The 17,531-nt window shown below is 28.3% G+C and overlaps 1 protein-coding gene across 1 annotated transcript; it reads left to right on the top strand.

The window, feature by feature from the left end:
• Positions 12,113–12,475, top strand: LOC105170884 (cyclin-dependent protein kinase inhibitor SMR3-like). Its single transcript, XM_011091808.1, has one exon. The coding sequence runs from the start codon at positions 12,113–12,115 to the stop codon at positions 12,473–12,475; it is 363 nt and encodes a 120-aa protein (XP_011090110.1).

Genomic DNA, 17,531 nt, shown 5'->3' with positions numbered 1-17,531 from the left:
CCACAAATTTCTTAGGAAAATGTGCCTGCAATCTCATGGAATCTGCTAATCCTCAACCTCATAGCCTTTTAGCTACTTTCATTAAGTTAGATATACTTTTCTCTAGCTTTAGATTTTGTTCTAATGTGTAGGGAGTAAATACTCCTTATTTACTTGCTTTTATAATATATAGGGATTATTGAAAACTTTCATTAATAAACGGGTAGGACGTCCATGCCAAACCCTCCGTCTATGCACAGGCAACTTTATTAAAAAAAAACTGTAATGTCACTGGTTATCTATTTAAATTCTAAATTTTATTTACATGCACAAAGCAAAATATTTATATTTATCTCTATCCGATGTAAACTAGAAATTAAAAAAAATATTACTTAATTCCTAATCACTATCATTTTTATATTTTAATTTTTATGAATGCATGGAGTGTTTGTTATTCCACACGTAATGTTGTGCTTTTTTTTTTTTTAGATACGAAAATAAGCATAATTTATATATTATAAAAATGGTAAAAATCATGTAATATTAGTTGGCTTTGGTAGTTGCCTACCTTGGGGAAGGTAAGTGAATTATTACTTACTCTTTCCTTCTTCAGACAAACAAACAGCGAATTGGAGGACTTTCTTGCAAATACGTCATGTAACCGTTCTGAGATTATGACATTTCACCAACAAATCTTTTTCTTAATTAAATTCTGAAAATTAGAGCTGTGTCTGATTTTGATTCTTTGAATTAAGACCCCATGATTTACTCCTCCTGTTTTTTTATTTTTTTTTTATTTTTTATTTTTTGCATCAATGGCATGTCATTTGTTTTGCAAATACCAAAAAGAAAAATAAAAATGATTTTGATGTCAATCCCAGTCACAAATCAAAATAGATCACCATATTTAAATAAACAAAATATTTGATAGAAAGTGATCGATTTTTACCAATTGAGTGAATGACCGTCAAAAAAGGCATAATTTGAACATAAATAGGTGTGTTTAACTTAATCATCGAATAGGAAACTGACTGGAGATAGTTCTAATTTTTTTTCTTTTCTTTTTTTGCAATTAAGTCGGAATAATTGCAAATGAGGCTCGATTGACGAAGTTAAGACTCAATGACTTTAAAGGTAATGGGTTTGAATCCCACTATATGTGCGGATTGTTGTTCTACTGCATAATAAGTATTGTTTAGATTTTATTTATCTGATATTATTTATCAGACTATGATCGTTATAATTGTCTTTATTAGGTATTGATATTTATGATTGATTATAATCAAAATATTTTAATAAATAATAATTCATTACTTTGAATAAAATAAAATAAAAAGTGAATAGCATCGATGATTTATATATATGCCAAGAGATTTAATTCACAAAACAAAAGCGTATTTATCCGGATAAGGTAGAAGAAGATTGCGTTGCTTATACTTCTTGAAGTTAAGAAACGGACATGATCAGAGTCGGGAGATCCTTATGCTATTTCAATTTTATTTCTTTTTTTAAAAAAAAATATATACTGAATTTATTTATATTTTATCCCCTTATAAAAATATAGGTAAATTACTACGAACTTTCATAATGTTTGACATAGTCACGAGCACTCTCATTATTTGAAAAATTATAAATACATCTCTAATGTTTGATAAAATTATATAATTCTCGAATGGAGGTTTGTAATTTTCAATTTTACTCTTATTATATTAATTTACTAAAAAAATATTAATAAACGTAGATACTCCCCAAATTTAAAAAAAAAAAAAAAAAAGCTACTCCCCAAATTTAAAAAAAAAAAAAAAAAGCTCGCGGCTTCTCACATCCCGGGTGTGGGTGCTATTTTTTTAAAGTTCAAGGGCCGCATTGCAATTTTTGAGATTTTTTAAATTATTAGTATTTCCACAGGTGTCCCTTTTGCATGTAAACTGAAAGATATATATTTATGTATACACGTAAAGTACAAGGTACGTACTATTATTATTATTATTTTGACAGAAGTACGTACTATTATTTAAAATGACAATTTTTTTTTTATTTTATGATGATTTATTAACTATCAAGAATTACAGATAGTCTTTCTCTTGTTGAAAGATATTTTCCTCTAATTGTGAAGGTTTGTTCTTGAGAGAAAGAGAAAGAGAATATTTCCATTTTATTTGTTTGGTTTGGGCTAAGAAAGGAAGTTTTCTTCCTGAATGAAGGTTCAATATTTAAACACACAAATAGTCAGGAGAACAATCACTTAATTTAGGCAATTTTATTTTATTGCCTTTTTGGGAAGATGAGCTTTCTTGTTTTGCCCAACATTGCTTAATTTATTTTGAAATGATTGACTTTATGAAAAGTGATTATAACATTTGGATTAACAATTTTAATCATTAATTATATAACTAGACATTGCTGTTAAATTCCAAACCCTCATGTCAAATAGTTTTGGCAAAGTTTAATGGATATAATAGATGATTAAATTAAAAAATGAAAAGATTTGAAACTCTTTAAGTTTAGGATTGTCCAAACATATACAAAGAATTTGTTATTATCAACTTTTTCGTGCTGTAATAATCTCTCAACAGGGTGTGACTGAGAGGCAATATTTATTAGCCTACTGAGATTTTCAATCAAATGATCGCTTTGAAATATGACCGTACGCCTTGATATCCACCAACAACAATAGATGCCAATTGAGATTAGGTGCAACCGTTTCATAATGGCTAGTCGGCAACACGCACTACATCATAAAAATGGTCTGTCAATCCTGACACATAATCATAGGGGCCACCATCATAATAATATGAACTAGAACCGACATCAATAGGGCAGAACCTCATACAATCATCAGGCACACAATCGTAAGAAAAAGAAAAATAACTAGGGGTGTGCAAAAAAATCGAAAACCGGCCGAACCGAACCGAAACCGAAAATTCGGTTCGAACCGAATTTTCGGTTCGGTTTTTTGGTCACCAATTCGGTGACCGAACCGAACCGAAAACCGAAATTCTGTAAATAATTAAAAAAAAATTATACATATAAAAATTATATAATTATATATATATATTATAATATTAATATTATATAATTTATATTAGTAAAGAGTCTTTAGTAAAGACTAAAGACTAAAGAAAAGAGAAGAGTAGAATACTGAAGTACTGAACTCTGAAGAGTGAAGAAGTCATGAGTCTCACAACTCTTATAGACAGAGAGAAGAGAACAACAGAAAAGAGGAAGAAAGAAAAGAGAGGACAACGACAGGAAAACTCAGAGCATTGCACCGGCGACTGTCGCGACTCGCGATTCACTGAGAACGAAAAACTGAAACAAAAATTCACCTTGGCACCGGCTCCGGCGGCGACCATCTAAGGATTGAGTCAGAAAAAGTGCAAAACCAATCTCACCCGAGTCACGACAGGTAAGATTTCTGGTTTGGTTACTTTGGTATCTTAGACTCTTACAAGAAAATGAAAAATTTAACTTACAATATTGATTTGAAGGTGTTTGATGAAATGCCTAAGTAAACTTGTGCTTAAAAAAAAAATGATTTTTTTCGATTTTAAAACCGAAAAAATCGAACTTCAGTTTGGTTTTAACCGAACCTTCGGTTCGGTTTTCGGTTTTTCAAAATCGAAAATTCGGTTCGGTTCGGTTTGGTTAATCGAAATGGACACCCCTAAAAATAACTCAGCCCATTTGCATAAAAAATCATTCTTTGTGTCCAATCCATCGATTATTCATCACCCCAGTGTGAATAATTACCCTCCTTATGAGCAGTAGGGGTTTGCTCCTCCGGTACTGGAGGGGCAGTCACAGCATCAAAGTACACTTGCACCCTCTCCTCACCATGAGAAGTCCAATTATTATAGTCTGGTATAAACCCTCGTTTACACAAGTGATAACTGACATTATCGGGTGTTCTGAACTTTGTGTTTTTGCACTTCCGACAAAGGCACTTAATTTTGTCTCCATCTATATTATCCACTCTGACACTTGGCCCATTCTATGAAGTCTTAACCCCATCCTCAAATTTCAGTGTAAGACATGCCCTCCTCGGAAGGTTTCTTATGATATATCTATCTCCTCAATTCTCGTAACATGAGGATATATATCACTGCATATTCACACGTATATATATAATTATATAATTCGACGATCTATAAATTTATAAATATTACATTACACTAATTAAGAATAAATAACATACAAGATCAAAAATCATAAAACTAAAATAAATAAACAACAATTAATTAATTAATTACACGAAATGATTAAATTAGTCGTCGTTACATGGTCAACCAACTTAAAAGATGATTAACAGTTAACGGTTTAAAAATTAAGTAATAATCTACCTGATTAAGTATATATGCACGGAAATCATAATATTGAGAGTGTGTGTGGTTAATAAGAATTTCACAAAAAATGAAATGAAATAAGAACAACTTGCAACACAATTATATAAGCTATTTTATACCGGCCTTTGTAACGGCTTCTATAACAACTAATATAGCCGTTAAAAACTAACTGTTAAAAAATATAGCCGCTGTCATGTTCGTGTCTGGAACGGCTTTTGTAATACTATTTAGTAAAAAAATAGTAGTTTCTAATCACACGATTTTTGTAACACCATCTTATTGCATAATTTCTCGCGTTCGCGGCTTCTCTTTTTTTTTTCCAGTCTGTTACAAATATTACACACCGTTACAAAAATCATAGAAAAATAATAACAGCCAAATATATGTAATGTGTTTTTTAACGGCTAGCATAATGTGAAAAGTTGGTCACCCCTAAATTCAGAAACTATTACAAAAATCGTTACAACTTCTAACGATTGTAATTTTGTGACAGCTTTACGGATACAAAAAAATTGTAATGGCTTCTTCAACGGCTTTGGCCATTACAAGAAAACTAAATTGCTATCAACCCTTTCATGATGTCAACACATTCAATCCGTTACAAATACGTAAAAAAAGTCGTTTGACTTAGCCGTTTCAAAAAAGCCATTACAAATTCTGGGTTTTTTTATAGTGCGCGACAAAATTTTTGCTCAAATAAGATTTAGTAGAATTAAATTGATCGTATTATGTAATCTTTATTTGCCATATGATTAATCATTTTTCTTGAATTGTACATCAATCAGACAATAATTGTATTACACTTACCTTATAATTAATTTTTTTCTGACCAAACCCGATCCGAATTAAAAATTTTCATAAATGTAATGCAACATGTGATGTGATTTGACCATGTGGGGATGAGGTATTGTTTATTTTGGTTGGAGTTTTATAAATTTATCTTTAGAAAGACGCATCACTAAATGAGATTTTAGGGTTAATTGTTGGGTACATTCCTCATCCGCATTCGGTTCAAAAGGCATGCTAACATTATCAACTACTAGAAAAGGGATTTTGGATGGACGCATGATGCATTGGTACGAAGAAGAAGATTTGGGACTTATAAATATGCAAACTTCTCATTTACAATCAATTCAGAAATCATGCCAGAACCATTAGTCTTCAAACGAGGAACTTGTGATGGAGACTTTGTCTTATTTCTACATATGACACCAAATCATGCCACATGGATGTCATAGAACTCCATAAAATGAGGTATTATCTGTTTTAATTAAATTTAAAGTATTGAGTATAATTATTAAAGAGCTAAGAATAAAAAACTTAAAAATCACACAGCAACTTCTCTGCATCACAATTAGTTTCCAATAATTAATTATATCTTAGGATAATACATAATACAAAAAGTATAATTTTTTTTTAATATTTTTGTCATTTCGATGACGAAGTAGAATCAAGAATGATGTAGAATTAAATACGGAACGGTGTAAAATAACCTTTGGAGTCAACGAAACCAACTGGCAAATAAAAAAAAAAAACCCATGTGCTGTCAAAATTCATTGTTATAGCTTATGAGGATCCCATGAGCAATAATGTCCCTAATAATACAGACATAACCACTAGCAAATTTGTATTTTTAAGGTAAATTATAAAGAAATTTTATAAAATTTTTATTATAATTATAAATATTCTATCGTTATTTAAAAGAAAAAAAATGTAATTTACAATGCTTAATTTTAAAAAATATAGGAAATAAATTACTATTTTTTTTATAGGAGGATAATTAGCACATTTACAGTATCATAGGAGACTAAATTGCATTGAATCCTTATTTAAAAAACTATATATATTTTTCTAAAATTAATGGACTGCCACGAATGGTTATTTGTTAGACAACCATTTTAATTTCAAGAGCTTATTTGTAATTTTTAAATAATAAAAAATTATTTATAATTATGATAAATTTTATGAATGTCCGTTCGTAATTTACCCATTTTTTTATTACTAATAATATAATGCAATATTATATTAATTCATCAACTTAATGTTAGCATCATGTTGTCATGTGGTAGATGTATAATGCTCTCTTTATTTTATAGAATGGACTTGTCATGTGCAATAATCTTACATGAGTTATTATAGTAAATTTTGGGCTTCCTGAGAACCATAGTAAAATAAACAGCCTCTTTCAATTGGACCCAGCTTTATTGAGGGCCCAATTAACGTTGGTGCCTTAAGCTTATCCTGTAATAGGCTCAACAAATATTACAAAATTTTGGTTTCAATTTTCTTATTGTCTGAAGGCTGTTTGCAATAGTTTTATTTTTATGGTAGGAATAACTCGTAAAAAAATTTATAAGTTAAGAGCAATAACCGGTCTTTAAGTCCCTACTACTAGTAGAGCTAACCAGAGAGCCGCTTACTTGCTACATTGGGAGTCTTTAAAATTACAAAATTTGGTAAAGAATTTTTTGCATTTGCAACCCCTCCAAAGACAGTTAGAAACATCTTGATTATGTTTGATTTTATATTTTGGCATTTTTAGAGAGAAAATAAAATACATCTAATATTTATTTTTGTGTTTTTTACATCATATATGTGTATCTTTTTATTTTTTTATTTTCAATATATAGTATATATACATTGTATATATAATATAAAAGAGATATAATTTGACCAAAAATACAACATTAAACCTACAATATTTATATATGAATATATGTATATATATAAAAGACATGATTTGACATAAACAGTAATTTTTGTCTCCCAAATTCCAACATCAAACATACATCATTTGTTTTTAAATATATTAAATTACCTCAAAATAAAAACCAAACATACCATTTTTCTCCAACAGACACTTATTTATATGTAATTTTTGTCTCCCAAATACCAACATCAAACCTAATCATTTATTTTAAAATATTTTAAATTACCTCAAAACACAAACCAAACATACCATCTATCTCCAACAGACACTTATTTATCTGTATTTTTCTCTCTCTATCTTCAAAAAATTAAAACAAAATACTCAAAACACAAATCCAATCAGTATGATTGAATATTTGTTCATATTATTGCAATTCACATACTTCAGTGTATCTTATTTTATTTGCATCCATTCTTCACTAATATAAAATAAAAAATTGTTTATGTTTAATCTCACCGGCAAAAATAATAATAATATAACTATTGTGTGATTATAGTTAATTGATATTTGTTATAATCAATAAAACTTTTATTTTTGGCGTTATAAATAGTGATCATATTTAACGACTTGTTGTTATCGGTAATATTTAATGACAAAAAATCATGCATAAAGTTGTCGCCGTAAATAATTAATAACAGTGTAGCAACAACATCACAACAACTATAATTGCGACTATATTTGTACTGTTATTAAGTTGTTTTATATACAATTGCACAACTAATCGTAACAACTTAGTACACAATTCTTATACTAATAATTGTAGTGTTGACAGGACTATAATTAATGCCACTTAAAATATATCCTTACTTACAACTTTAAAATTGTCACATAATATTTCATATTAATATTATTTTTTTGTAGTGTATTGTGCCAGAGATCAAAATATCCTTTAATTTGTCAGTTTTTTTCAAAAATAAATTTATATTTTTAAAGCAATCAATATATATAACATTCAGTACAAAATACATCAATATTTTTAAATCAATCAATAAATTTAAAATAAATGAAAAAAATGACGTACTACAGTTAAAAATTAAACTACGTACATATTATATCCACTTTTCAAAATTCATAATGTTATTATTTTGAAAATTGATCATTAGCCTCAAAAGGACAAGCAATGGGGGAACAATTATGTGTTAAAGATAGAAAATTGTACTCTTACTTTGACCTTTATAATAAATACACGCAACCTGTAATTATATATCAAGACTCTTTTTATTCATAAATGACGATTTATAACACCGCTATACCAATATTTTTGTTATGTCGAGAATACCTCTAAATTGATTTCTTTTCTTTATTTTTTGCTTTTGATCTTTTCTTTTTTTTTTTTCTTTTTGAAATGTGATGTATTGGTTTACATAATATTTTTTTCATTCACAATATATTTTAAATATTATTTATCATATGTACGTAGGGATGATATGTCACAACGGCTTATATATTATCTGGTTGTCAAGAATCACATTGAGAGCATTTTTTGAAAGTTTTGAAGATTCAAACAAATACATAAGATAATGGAGATAGATTATGATGTGGGTTGAATAATATTTTGGAGGAAAAATCGCATTTTTAGTCTCATAAATTAGATTTATTTTTAAGTTAATTTTATTTATTATGAGTTTTTCACATTACATTCTATAAGGTAGAAATTTCTTTATTTTCAATTTTCACGTGCGTTTTTCGTTCTATAATTAATGGAGAAGTCAGGAGGCTGTTATATAGTTCAAACACTTGTTGGACTAATGATCCCGTGGCTTCTTCGTCAATTATTGGATAGAAAAGTCACTTGATATATTGATGGTCTAAATAAATTATAATTTATTAAAAAAAATAGTTATTAACTTATTATATACTTAATCAATAATCTGCTAATAAAATTATCTAAGGTTGATTCACTAAACATGATCTTTTCCTCTTTGGTTGTATATATATAGTATTGGAATGAATTCATAATTAAAAATATAACTTTCTAATTTTAAAGCAACCAATAGAATATTTATTTTAATAAAATATTTAAAATTCTGAAAATTTAGAATTTAGTCAAAAGTGCTCTAGTCAAAGGACCCCTTTCAATTATAATAATGGATAATAATTTAAACATAAATTGGTACTCTTATAACTAAAAATTTAAAATTCTGAAAATTAAAATTTTTAAATCAAGTAATAGGAATTTTTACTATAATTAAAAAATTCAAGATTTTGAAAATTAAAAAAATTCGGTCAAAATTAGCATGCATTCCATACTATGCATGGAAAGATTTTAATACAGATTTTTAAAAGAAATACAAATTAAAAGAGAGTATTCATTCTCCTTTCTGTACAAACTATGTCACATCGCTCCTCTGTAACCCTATTTTCAAATTCTATAATTAATTTAAATATTTTATTTTTCAAGTTATATACAATTCGCGCATTAAAATCAAATACAATTTATTATGAGAAATTTACCCTGCTATTTATATGTTTCTCGATTCACCTATGATTTTAAAAATGAAATATAGTAAATACTAAATTTGTTAAATGACCTTTCAATTCTTCAAAAATTGGTAATAAATTATCATGGAAAGCGTGAATGTATATATTAAAAAGTCAAGGATTTGACTTCTACTGCGTATCTGGAAATCTGGCTCAATTTATATGTATTTATTATAATTATTTTATTAATCAATTAATTGATAGATTACTTATTTTATGAAAAGATTAATCTAATTATATGATTAATGTAATCATGTAACAGTTAAATAATCCAACCTCACGAGGTATTGAAGTAATTTACACTGATTTTTTTATTTAGGGTAATGTGTATTACGTGCATCAAGTTGTTGTAATAGGTACAAAGCATGTCATGGGCAGAGATGAAAACAATTGAAAGTGGGGTTGTGGGGTGGAATTAAATGCGTGGGGTTGGTTTGAGAAATGGAATTCTTGAAAATATTCCATGGGGGCATACATACATATATATTCCCACGTCTCTGTCTCTGTCTCTCTCTCTCTCTCTATATATATATATACAAAGCTTTGGAAATATGTTCCAAATTCAGAAGGGCATCCTATGCTCATTATATGTATATGGACAATTTGAAGAGAGAGAGAGTGACGTGATTGGTGAGGAGAGAGAAGATAAGGGTACCCCTACACAGCCCGTCAGATTCGGAGGACTTATTACCCCTTCAGCCTCAGAACTTGCCTTTGCTGATTATAAGACGGACACAGCCCTTTTCTTTTCTTCCTTTCTTTTCTTTTTATTTTTAATTCGGATTTTTTAACTATATTTTTCCATCTACAAATGCAACTTTCAAATTTCTAAGGACTAATTAGGAATATTTGATTTTAGATCAATTTCGTTGTATTAAATTTATTAAGTAACAAGTATAATTCAACACTAGTGATACTTATTATGTGGAGGTCTTTTTTCAAAATTCAAAAAGATATTACAGTTCTTTCTTTCTTTTTTCCTCAATAGAAACAATAATTACATGATTATATTAATATTTCAATAAATTGAGTAATACATCATTATAATAAAAGAAATAAATTACAATGAACTCACATAAAGTGAAACAAATATCCACACTAGAAGAGACTCAAATTTCGTTATACCAAATTTATTTACGGAACATTATATATTTTTAGCCACTAGCCTATGACACTATTGGTACGTGAAGAAAGATATTAATAGAATAGTATAGTTATGTACATTTTTTAAAATTATTTTATAATTAATTTGAATCTGCTTGAACTATTAGAAATTTCTAGCGGAAAAATATCGAGAGGGTATCTATCTAATTAGTTATGACATTATTAATTTAAATATTGGTGATGGGAACAAAATGAGGGACTAAAAGTCAGCTCATTTATGATAATATTTTTTATTAGTTTCAAAGAACTAATTTATGATCATTACGAAATTTCATGCTGTTATAAATCTATTTCATATTTATAGTCGTCGTGCTTATAAGTTTCTTTTAGTATTTGATGTAGACACATTTTTCCCATCAATTAATAATATAGACATGAAGAAATACAACAAAAAATTTGAATAATGATCACAAAATAATACTTTAGAGTAAAATTCATTTTGACCGCAATGCTAATCTTTAGCCGTATTCATTCTTAGGTTGCTATTCTTCCTGATGTTCTTTTTTCTTGGAAATTGCAATCGCACATAGGCCAAGAATATGTTGGATACATCTCAATGATCATTCTTTGATATCTAAATGAGTGAAGGTTGCAATTCGAAATGAGATCAGTGAAATAAATGCAATACTCTTACTGATTAGGCATCCGAGGTTGGGTAGCAATTAGCTAGTCCAGTTACATCAAAGTGACGTGAACGACTAAAACTCGTTGATATAGAATATATTTAGACCAGTCAGATTTTATGAGAACGTCATCGAGTCGAATTGACCCACTTTGCTGCAAAAAAAAATAGAAAGTTTGGAGTGTTTGGTCTTTTCACCACTTTTATAAGGCATTTTGTAATTTTACCTATATGTAAGGTGGAGCCCACCTCATATATATATATCATTAACGTAATATTTACCTCTCTAAATTTAAAAAATTGTCATTAATAATTAAAATAAAAAAAAAAGCATCACTCCACATATAAAAGCATTCAAATAACTATATAATGAATAGAAATTAATAATTAATATAATTTACTATATTTAATTACCAATATCACCCAAAATACTTAAAAGAGATCAAAAGAATAAAGTAGGGATATAGCTCAAACGCTCCTCCCATAATGCATGATTATCCAAGTTGAAAAATATTTCAAGGCTGTCACACAACTACAAACCAATGGGGAGAAAGCTAACCCCCACCCTCCGTCACTCTATCATCGAAATATCTAAGTAGAATATATATAAATATAGTTAAAAGACAAATAGCTGCATGAGAAGAAGGCTACAGAAATCCTACTACAACACAACCTTATTCTTCGCAAGATAAGAAATAAACCAAACCTCTTTGTCAACTTATCTTCCCCACCCCACCCCCCCCTCTATAAAGCCTAAGAAACCTCGTTTATCTGCAAGTTTTAGTTTCCTTCGTGCACCTTCCTCAAACCATGTCAGAAAGTCACACCCCAGTTGCAGATATATCAAAGCAAGATGTCGAAAGAGAAGAGGAACGTAGCGGGCCGAGGCCCGAACTCGAAGATATCGAAGAAGGGTACCAGACTCCAACTTCTGAGGAACACAGAATTCCTGCAGTAGTTCTGAGCTGCCCGCCTCCGGCGCCCAAGAAGCGGAAGAGATTGTCTTCGCACGTGAAGAAAGTGCACAGACTGGAGCTGTTTCAGACAGTTATACTAGACGAGGATGTACGCTTGATCCTAGAATCGATTGAGATGCAGACTAGGGTTCCGCCGTCATCGGGGCCAGGCTCCGGCCCGACTCCCAGTCCCAAGAAACGACGTATTCATAAATGATCTGAGAGGTATTTTTTATACTAATTAGGCCTTACAATTATATCTGTTGATGTATATGGTGTTTTTTTTTTTTTTTTCCAATTTTTGGAATTGGATTCTTTTTATGGATTATAGTTTAGGTTATACGTAATGGATATATTAATTAGACTATATATATGGGATTAATTAATAAATCTATTGTTTAATTATGAAATTTTAAGTTAGTATATATTGATTGTTATAAGAGGCTTTTCCTCCTCCTCCTCCTTTTTTTGTAAAAAAAAAAAATTAAATTCAAAAACGTCTATGTTCCAATATTCAGGTTTCTGGGTTTAAATATGTTTTTCAATCTTAATTAGTTTAAGGTTAAAGTAATTTTTTTTTTTGAAAAAGTACTAGAGAAATTTAAGTTATGGATGGTTTTCGTACGAATTAATTTCATTAATTACTAGACTTATATATCAATTAATTGGTTTAAGATTTTCTCATATGTTTTTTCATTATGTTCAGCTTTCATTCTCAAAGTATTTCTATTGATACTTATTTTGTCAAAAAGAAAAAAAAAAATGTTTGAGTTCAAATTCAAATGTTTCTTATTTTCCATTCCCTCCTTAAACTTTAAGGTCAAATATAATTTTGGTAACACTTGTTGAAACCAACAAAGTTTGACAAAAATTACATTTAATTAGATGGAGCTAATTTATGGTTAATTATCATAATTAAATATAAAAATCATGCAAATATTAATTATTCATGACTAAATGACTATTAATCGTTGTTTCTACAAATGAGGCCAAACCATTCATTACAATTAAAAATTATGAAAATATTTTGATCATAGGTAAAAAATGGCAAATATAAATTTTCGTATTGATTCTGTTCGACCGTGGTCGATCTGTAGTATTCATTTGCCATTATTTTTATGTTGTGTGATTTATACGTAGGAATGTCATTTTCTTATATAGTGAATGACAAAAATGTTACCATCTTTGCCAAATAATTAATTAATCACTTTCTCATATAAAATTAAAGTTTATTATATGAACAAGTAATAGTTCAGTGTATGTATAATGAATTCGGGCTCAATTGCAATATTTTTAGTTATATAATTATAGTGATTCAGTATTTTGGTCCTATGGATTGTAAATGATTCTTCACATTTTCTAATTTTGCGATGTTAGAATAAAATTGATTAAGATTTTTAAAATTTGACTAAAATACCAAAAAAGAAATATATATATATATATATGTATATGTATATATTACAAAACTAATTAAAAATACATATAAATCCTAAATTTGATTAAATATTACTCGAACTAAAATTTCTCGAAAAACACACCCACATGGATGGCTTGGTTGTTTCTAGTTCTTGTGTATTATTCTACTCGTATCCTCGGATTCCTTTTTATTACATTAATTCAAGCCACACAGTCTGAGGATGCTATTAGTTTTGTCCCAAAATGCCAAGCCCCCACAAAAATTGAACACCAAAAGAAAGAAAATAATCAGGAAAAAAAAAAAAAAAGAAAATACAAAAGTTCACTGACTTTTGCCTTATTTCGGCCTAACGAATTTTTTGAACCATTGGGATGAAGTTTTCGATGATATTAATTAATTGATTAAGTTGGCATCAATTTTTTCATTGAAGAAAGAATTTGAATTCAGACTTAAATTTGAGGATAATTACACTCTCTTTCTCTGTGGTTTTTTGCAATTATACGTAGATCCTCTATGGTGTGTGAAATTATATTTACCACTCTTAAAATTTGCTTTCATATAACAAATAAGCCCATACGTTATCAAAATTCACTGAATTATTGATATTAATAAATAATAAAAAAATATATATATTTACCACTGATTGACTTATTACAGATCAAATAAGTTTTTTTATGATCAAATTACCCTCATACGTTTTAGGAGATATATCTTCACCAAAATAAGGATAGTTTAGTTAAAAAAAATATTTAACCTGCAATAAGTCAGTAATAAGTCAATCGATGATAAATATCAATTTTCATTCAATTTTTTGTTAATATCAACAAATTCAGTAAACTTTGACTAATAAAGGGACTTATTTATTAAACGAAAGCAAACATCAGGAGTGCTAAACATAGCTTTTCAAATTATAGAAGATTTGCGTATAATTACCCAAAACTTCAACAAAAGAAAGTGTAATTATCCTTAAATTTAAAAATACTATACTCATGTGGGACCGCATGCGACGCTGATTACTTGTAATGAAAAATGGGATGAAGTTTAGTCTCATTTCGGATAATGTTGACATGGCTACGTTGTACTATTTAAATTAATTTAAATATTTTCATCAATTAATCAATCTCGATTACTATGTGTGTGTTGGTGTTCATATATATATATATATTCTAATTTATATACTAATTAATAATTGTCAATATGTCATGATCTGACCGCTCAATCTACATTTTATATACTAATTTTGATTGTATCTTACTTTGTACTTCACTTTATTTATGAATGTCAAATATATAACCATCTTTTTATTATATAAATTAGTAGTTGTTGGAATATTGTCCCATATGCATATAAAAGATAAGTTTTCATGTTTAAATATATATTATAAATGATAATAAAAATACAAATCAACACACATTATATAAAAAACAACAACAAAGAAATTAAATTAAATCAATTTAAAAGTACTATTAACATAATAAAAGAATTGGTGTAACAGTATCGGCCGTCGTTTACGAGTGAAAAATGGGTACAGATAAAAACAAAAAGATAAACGTTACATTTGTCTAATTAAGGTTGTTTAATCACATGCGTGTCTGCCTAATGTCCAAGAAGTGCAAGAATAGATACATTTATCAACCAATCAAGCGATATGAACAGTTCATCCCACATTATCTTCTAATAATTGAATATCCCATCCTATCTTATCTCTTACTCCACATATTTATGCCCAACCCAAAACCCACTGGAATCAACAGATTCATCTTCGCTCCTCCCCACCACACTGCTCTTTTGGAATTTTTTTTGTATGCATTTGATATGACTGTTTATGTATGATATTATCAGTTTTGACTTGAGTTTAAATTTTTACGAATTTATTTTTAAGGAGACGTGCATTTTGTTGGGGAGATGAAAATTTGAAATTTTAATGTGACTCAAATTTTTTATCTGTAATTGGGTTCATATAATATTGATATGTCGTGTTCGTAACATTTTAATATCCGAGAAATATAAAAGGATTTAAAACTTGAATTTTCAAATTTACCAAATATTTGGCTGTATATACATATATTTATGGGTAAATTATAATGAGTTTGGCATAATTATGATTACCTCCTTATTATTTGAAAAATTATAAATACATCTCTAATGTTTGATAAGATTATGTAATTCTTGGATGGAGATTTAGAATTGTCAACTTTGCACTTGTTATATATATATATTTTGAAAAAATCGGACGAGGTGAATGAATACTTTTTAAAAATTATCAAAAAAATTATATTATTCACTCATAAAAAAATTCAAGATTTTTAAAAGATAATTAAATTATAATTCATAGTTCACAAGGGTATTTTGGTCAGTTCATCACAAATAATGGATAAAAATTTCATGGAGACTAATAGATTGGGCTAATTGTTATACGATCGTTAAAATCAGACGGGACATTGGTAATTTGCTAAATAAATATTTATAATTATGCTAAATTTCATGAGACGTTATTGTAAATAACTTTATGTTTTTTCTATGTAATTGGGTTCATATAATATTGATATGTCGTGTTCGTAACATTTTAATATTTCGAAATATAAAAGGATTTAAAACTTGAATTTTCAAAATTACCAAATATTTGGCTGTATATACATATATTTATGGGTAAATTATAATGAGTTTGGCATAATTATGATTACCTCCTTATTATTTGAAAAATTATAAATACATCTCTAATGTTTGATAAGATTATGTAATTCTTGGATGGAGATTTAGAATTGTCAACTTTGCACTTGTTATATATATATATTTTGAAAAAATCGGACGAGGTGAATGAATACTTTTTAAAAATTATCAAAAAAATTATTCACTTTGTTCATAAAAAAATTCAAGATTTTTAAAAGATAATTAAATTATAATTCATAGTTCACAAGGGTATTTTGGTCAGTTCATCACAAATAATGGATAAAAATTTCATGGAAACTAATAGATTGGGCTAATTGTTATACGATCGTTAAAATCAGACGGGACATTGGTAATTTGCTAAATAAATATTTATAATTATGCTAAATTTCATGAGACGTTATTGTAAATAACTTTATGTTTTTTCTATGTATTATGTATTCGTAAGTATTAAATGCACTATCTGGGTCTTTGAGCTTCCGAAGGATCACTATCCTTCATGTAATATAGCTTACCAAATTTGAACCATTCTTAATATATTTGAGAAACAACAAGATTAATGCAGAAAATGATGGGTTTTAGCAAAACAAACAAAGATGATGCGGGTTGCAACTTGATCACTATCCCATTGTGTGAGATATTATCTACTCTGATTTCATAGAAGTCTCGTAAGTTTGTCGAGATGAGGTTTTGAATTTTATAAATCATTCAAACTTATTATCTGCAATCAATATAAAATGTTTGTCGTATAAACAGATTAATACTCTGACGATCAAATTATTGTGCGATAGAGTAGAAAATGTAGAGGTTCAAGAATGTAGATTGTATATATGAGAGTATAAGCTTAGAAATAATGAATGATCAAACCTATCATTTTGTGGTGGTCCTGAAGAAGTAGTTGGATCAGTAGATTGAATCACAATCCCTGTGGAGACAGTGGTTGTCGAGGATGAGCCCATAATCCTTTATGATCGGACAAGGGTTGTAAAGCAAAATATCTTTTAAATCCCTTACAACCTCAACTCGTTCTCTCCTTCTTATGAGCACAAGGATAATTTATTTATTGATGTTGGAATTTAGGACAAAAATTGGTTTATGATCATCAGGATCCATATATGTATCCAGATATTTCAATCATTGAATTCGAAAATCACCAAGAATATATATAATCATATACTACTCAAAATTA

This window comes from Sesamum indicum, linkage group LG9 (assembly GCF_000512975.1).
Source record: "Sesamum indicum cultivar Zhongzhi No. 13 linkage group LG9, S_indicum_v1.0, whole genome shotgun sequence".
In the NCBI taxonomy this organism is placed as follows: domain Eukaryota; kingdom Viridiplantae; phylum Streptophyta; class Magnoliopsida; order Lamiales; family Pedaliaceae; genus Sesamum; species Sesamum indicum.
Note: the sequence above shows the minus strand (reverse complement) of the source record. Positions and strands in the feature narration are given on the sequence as shown.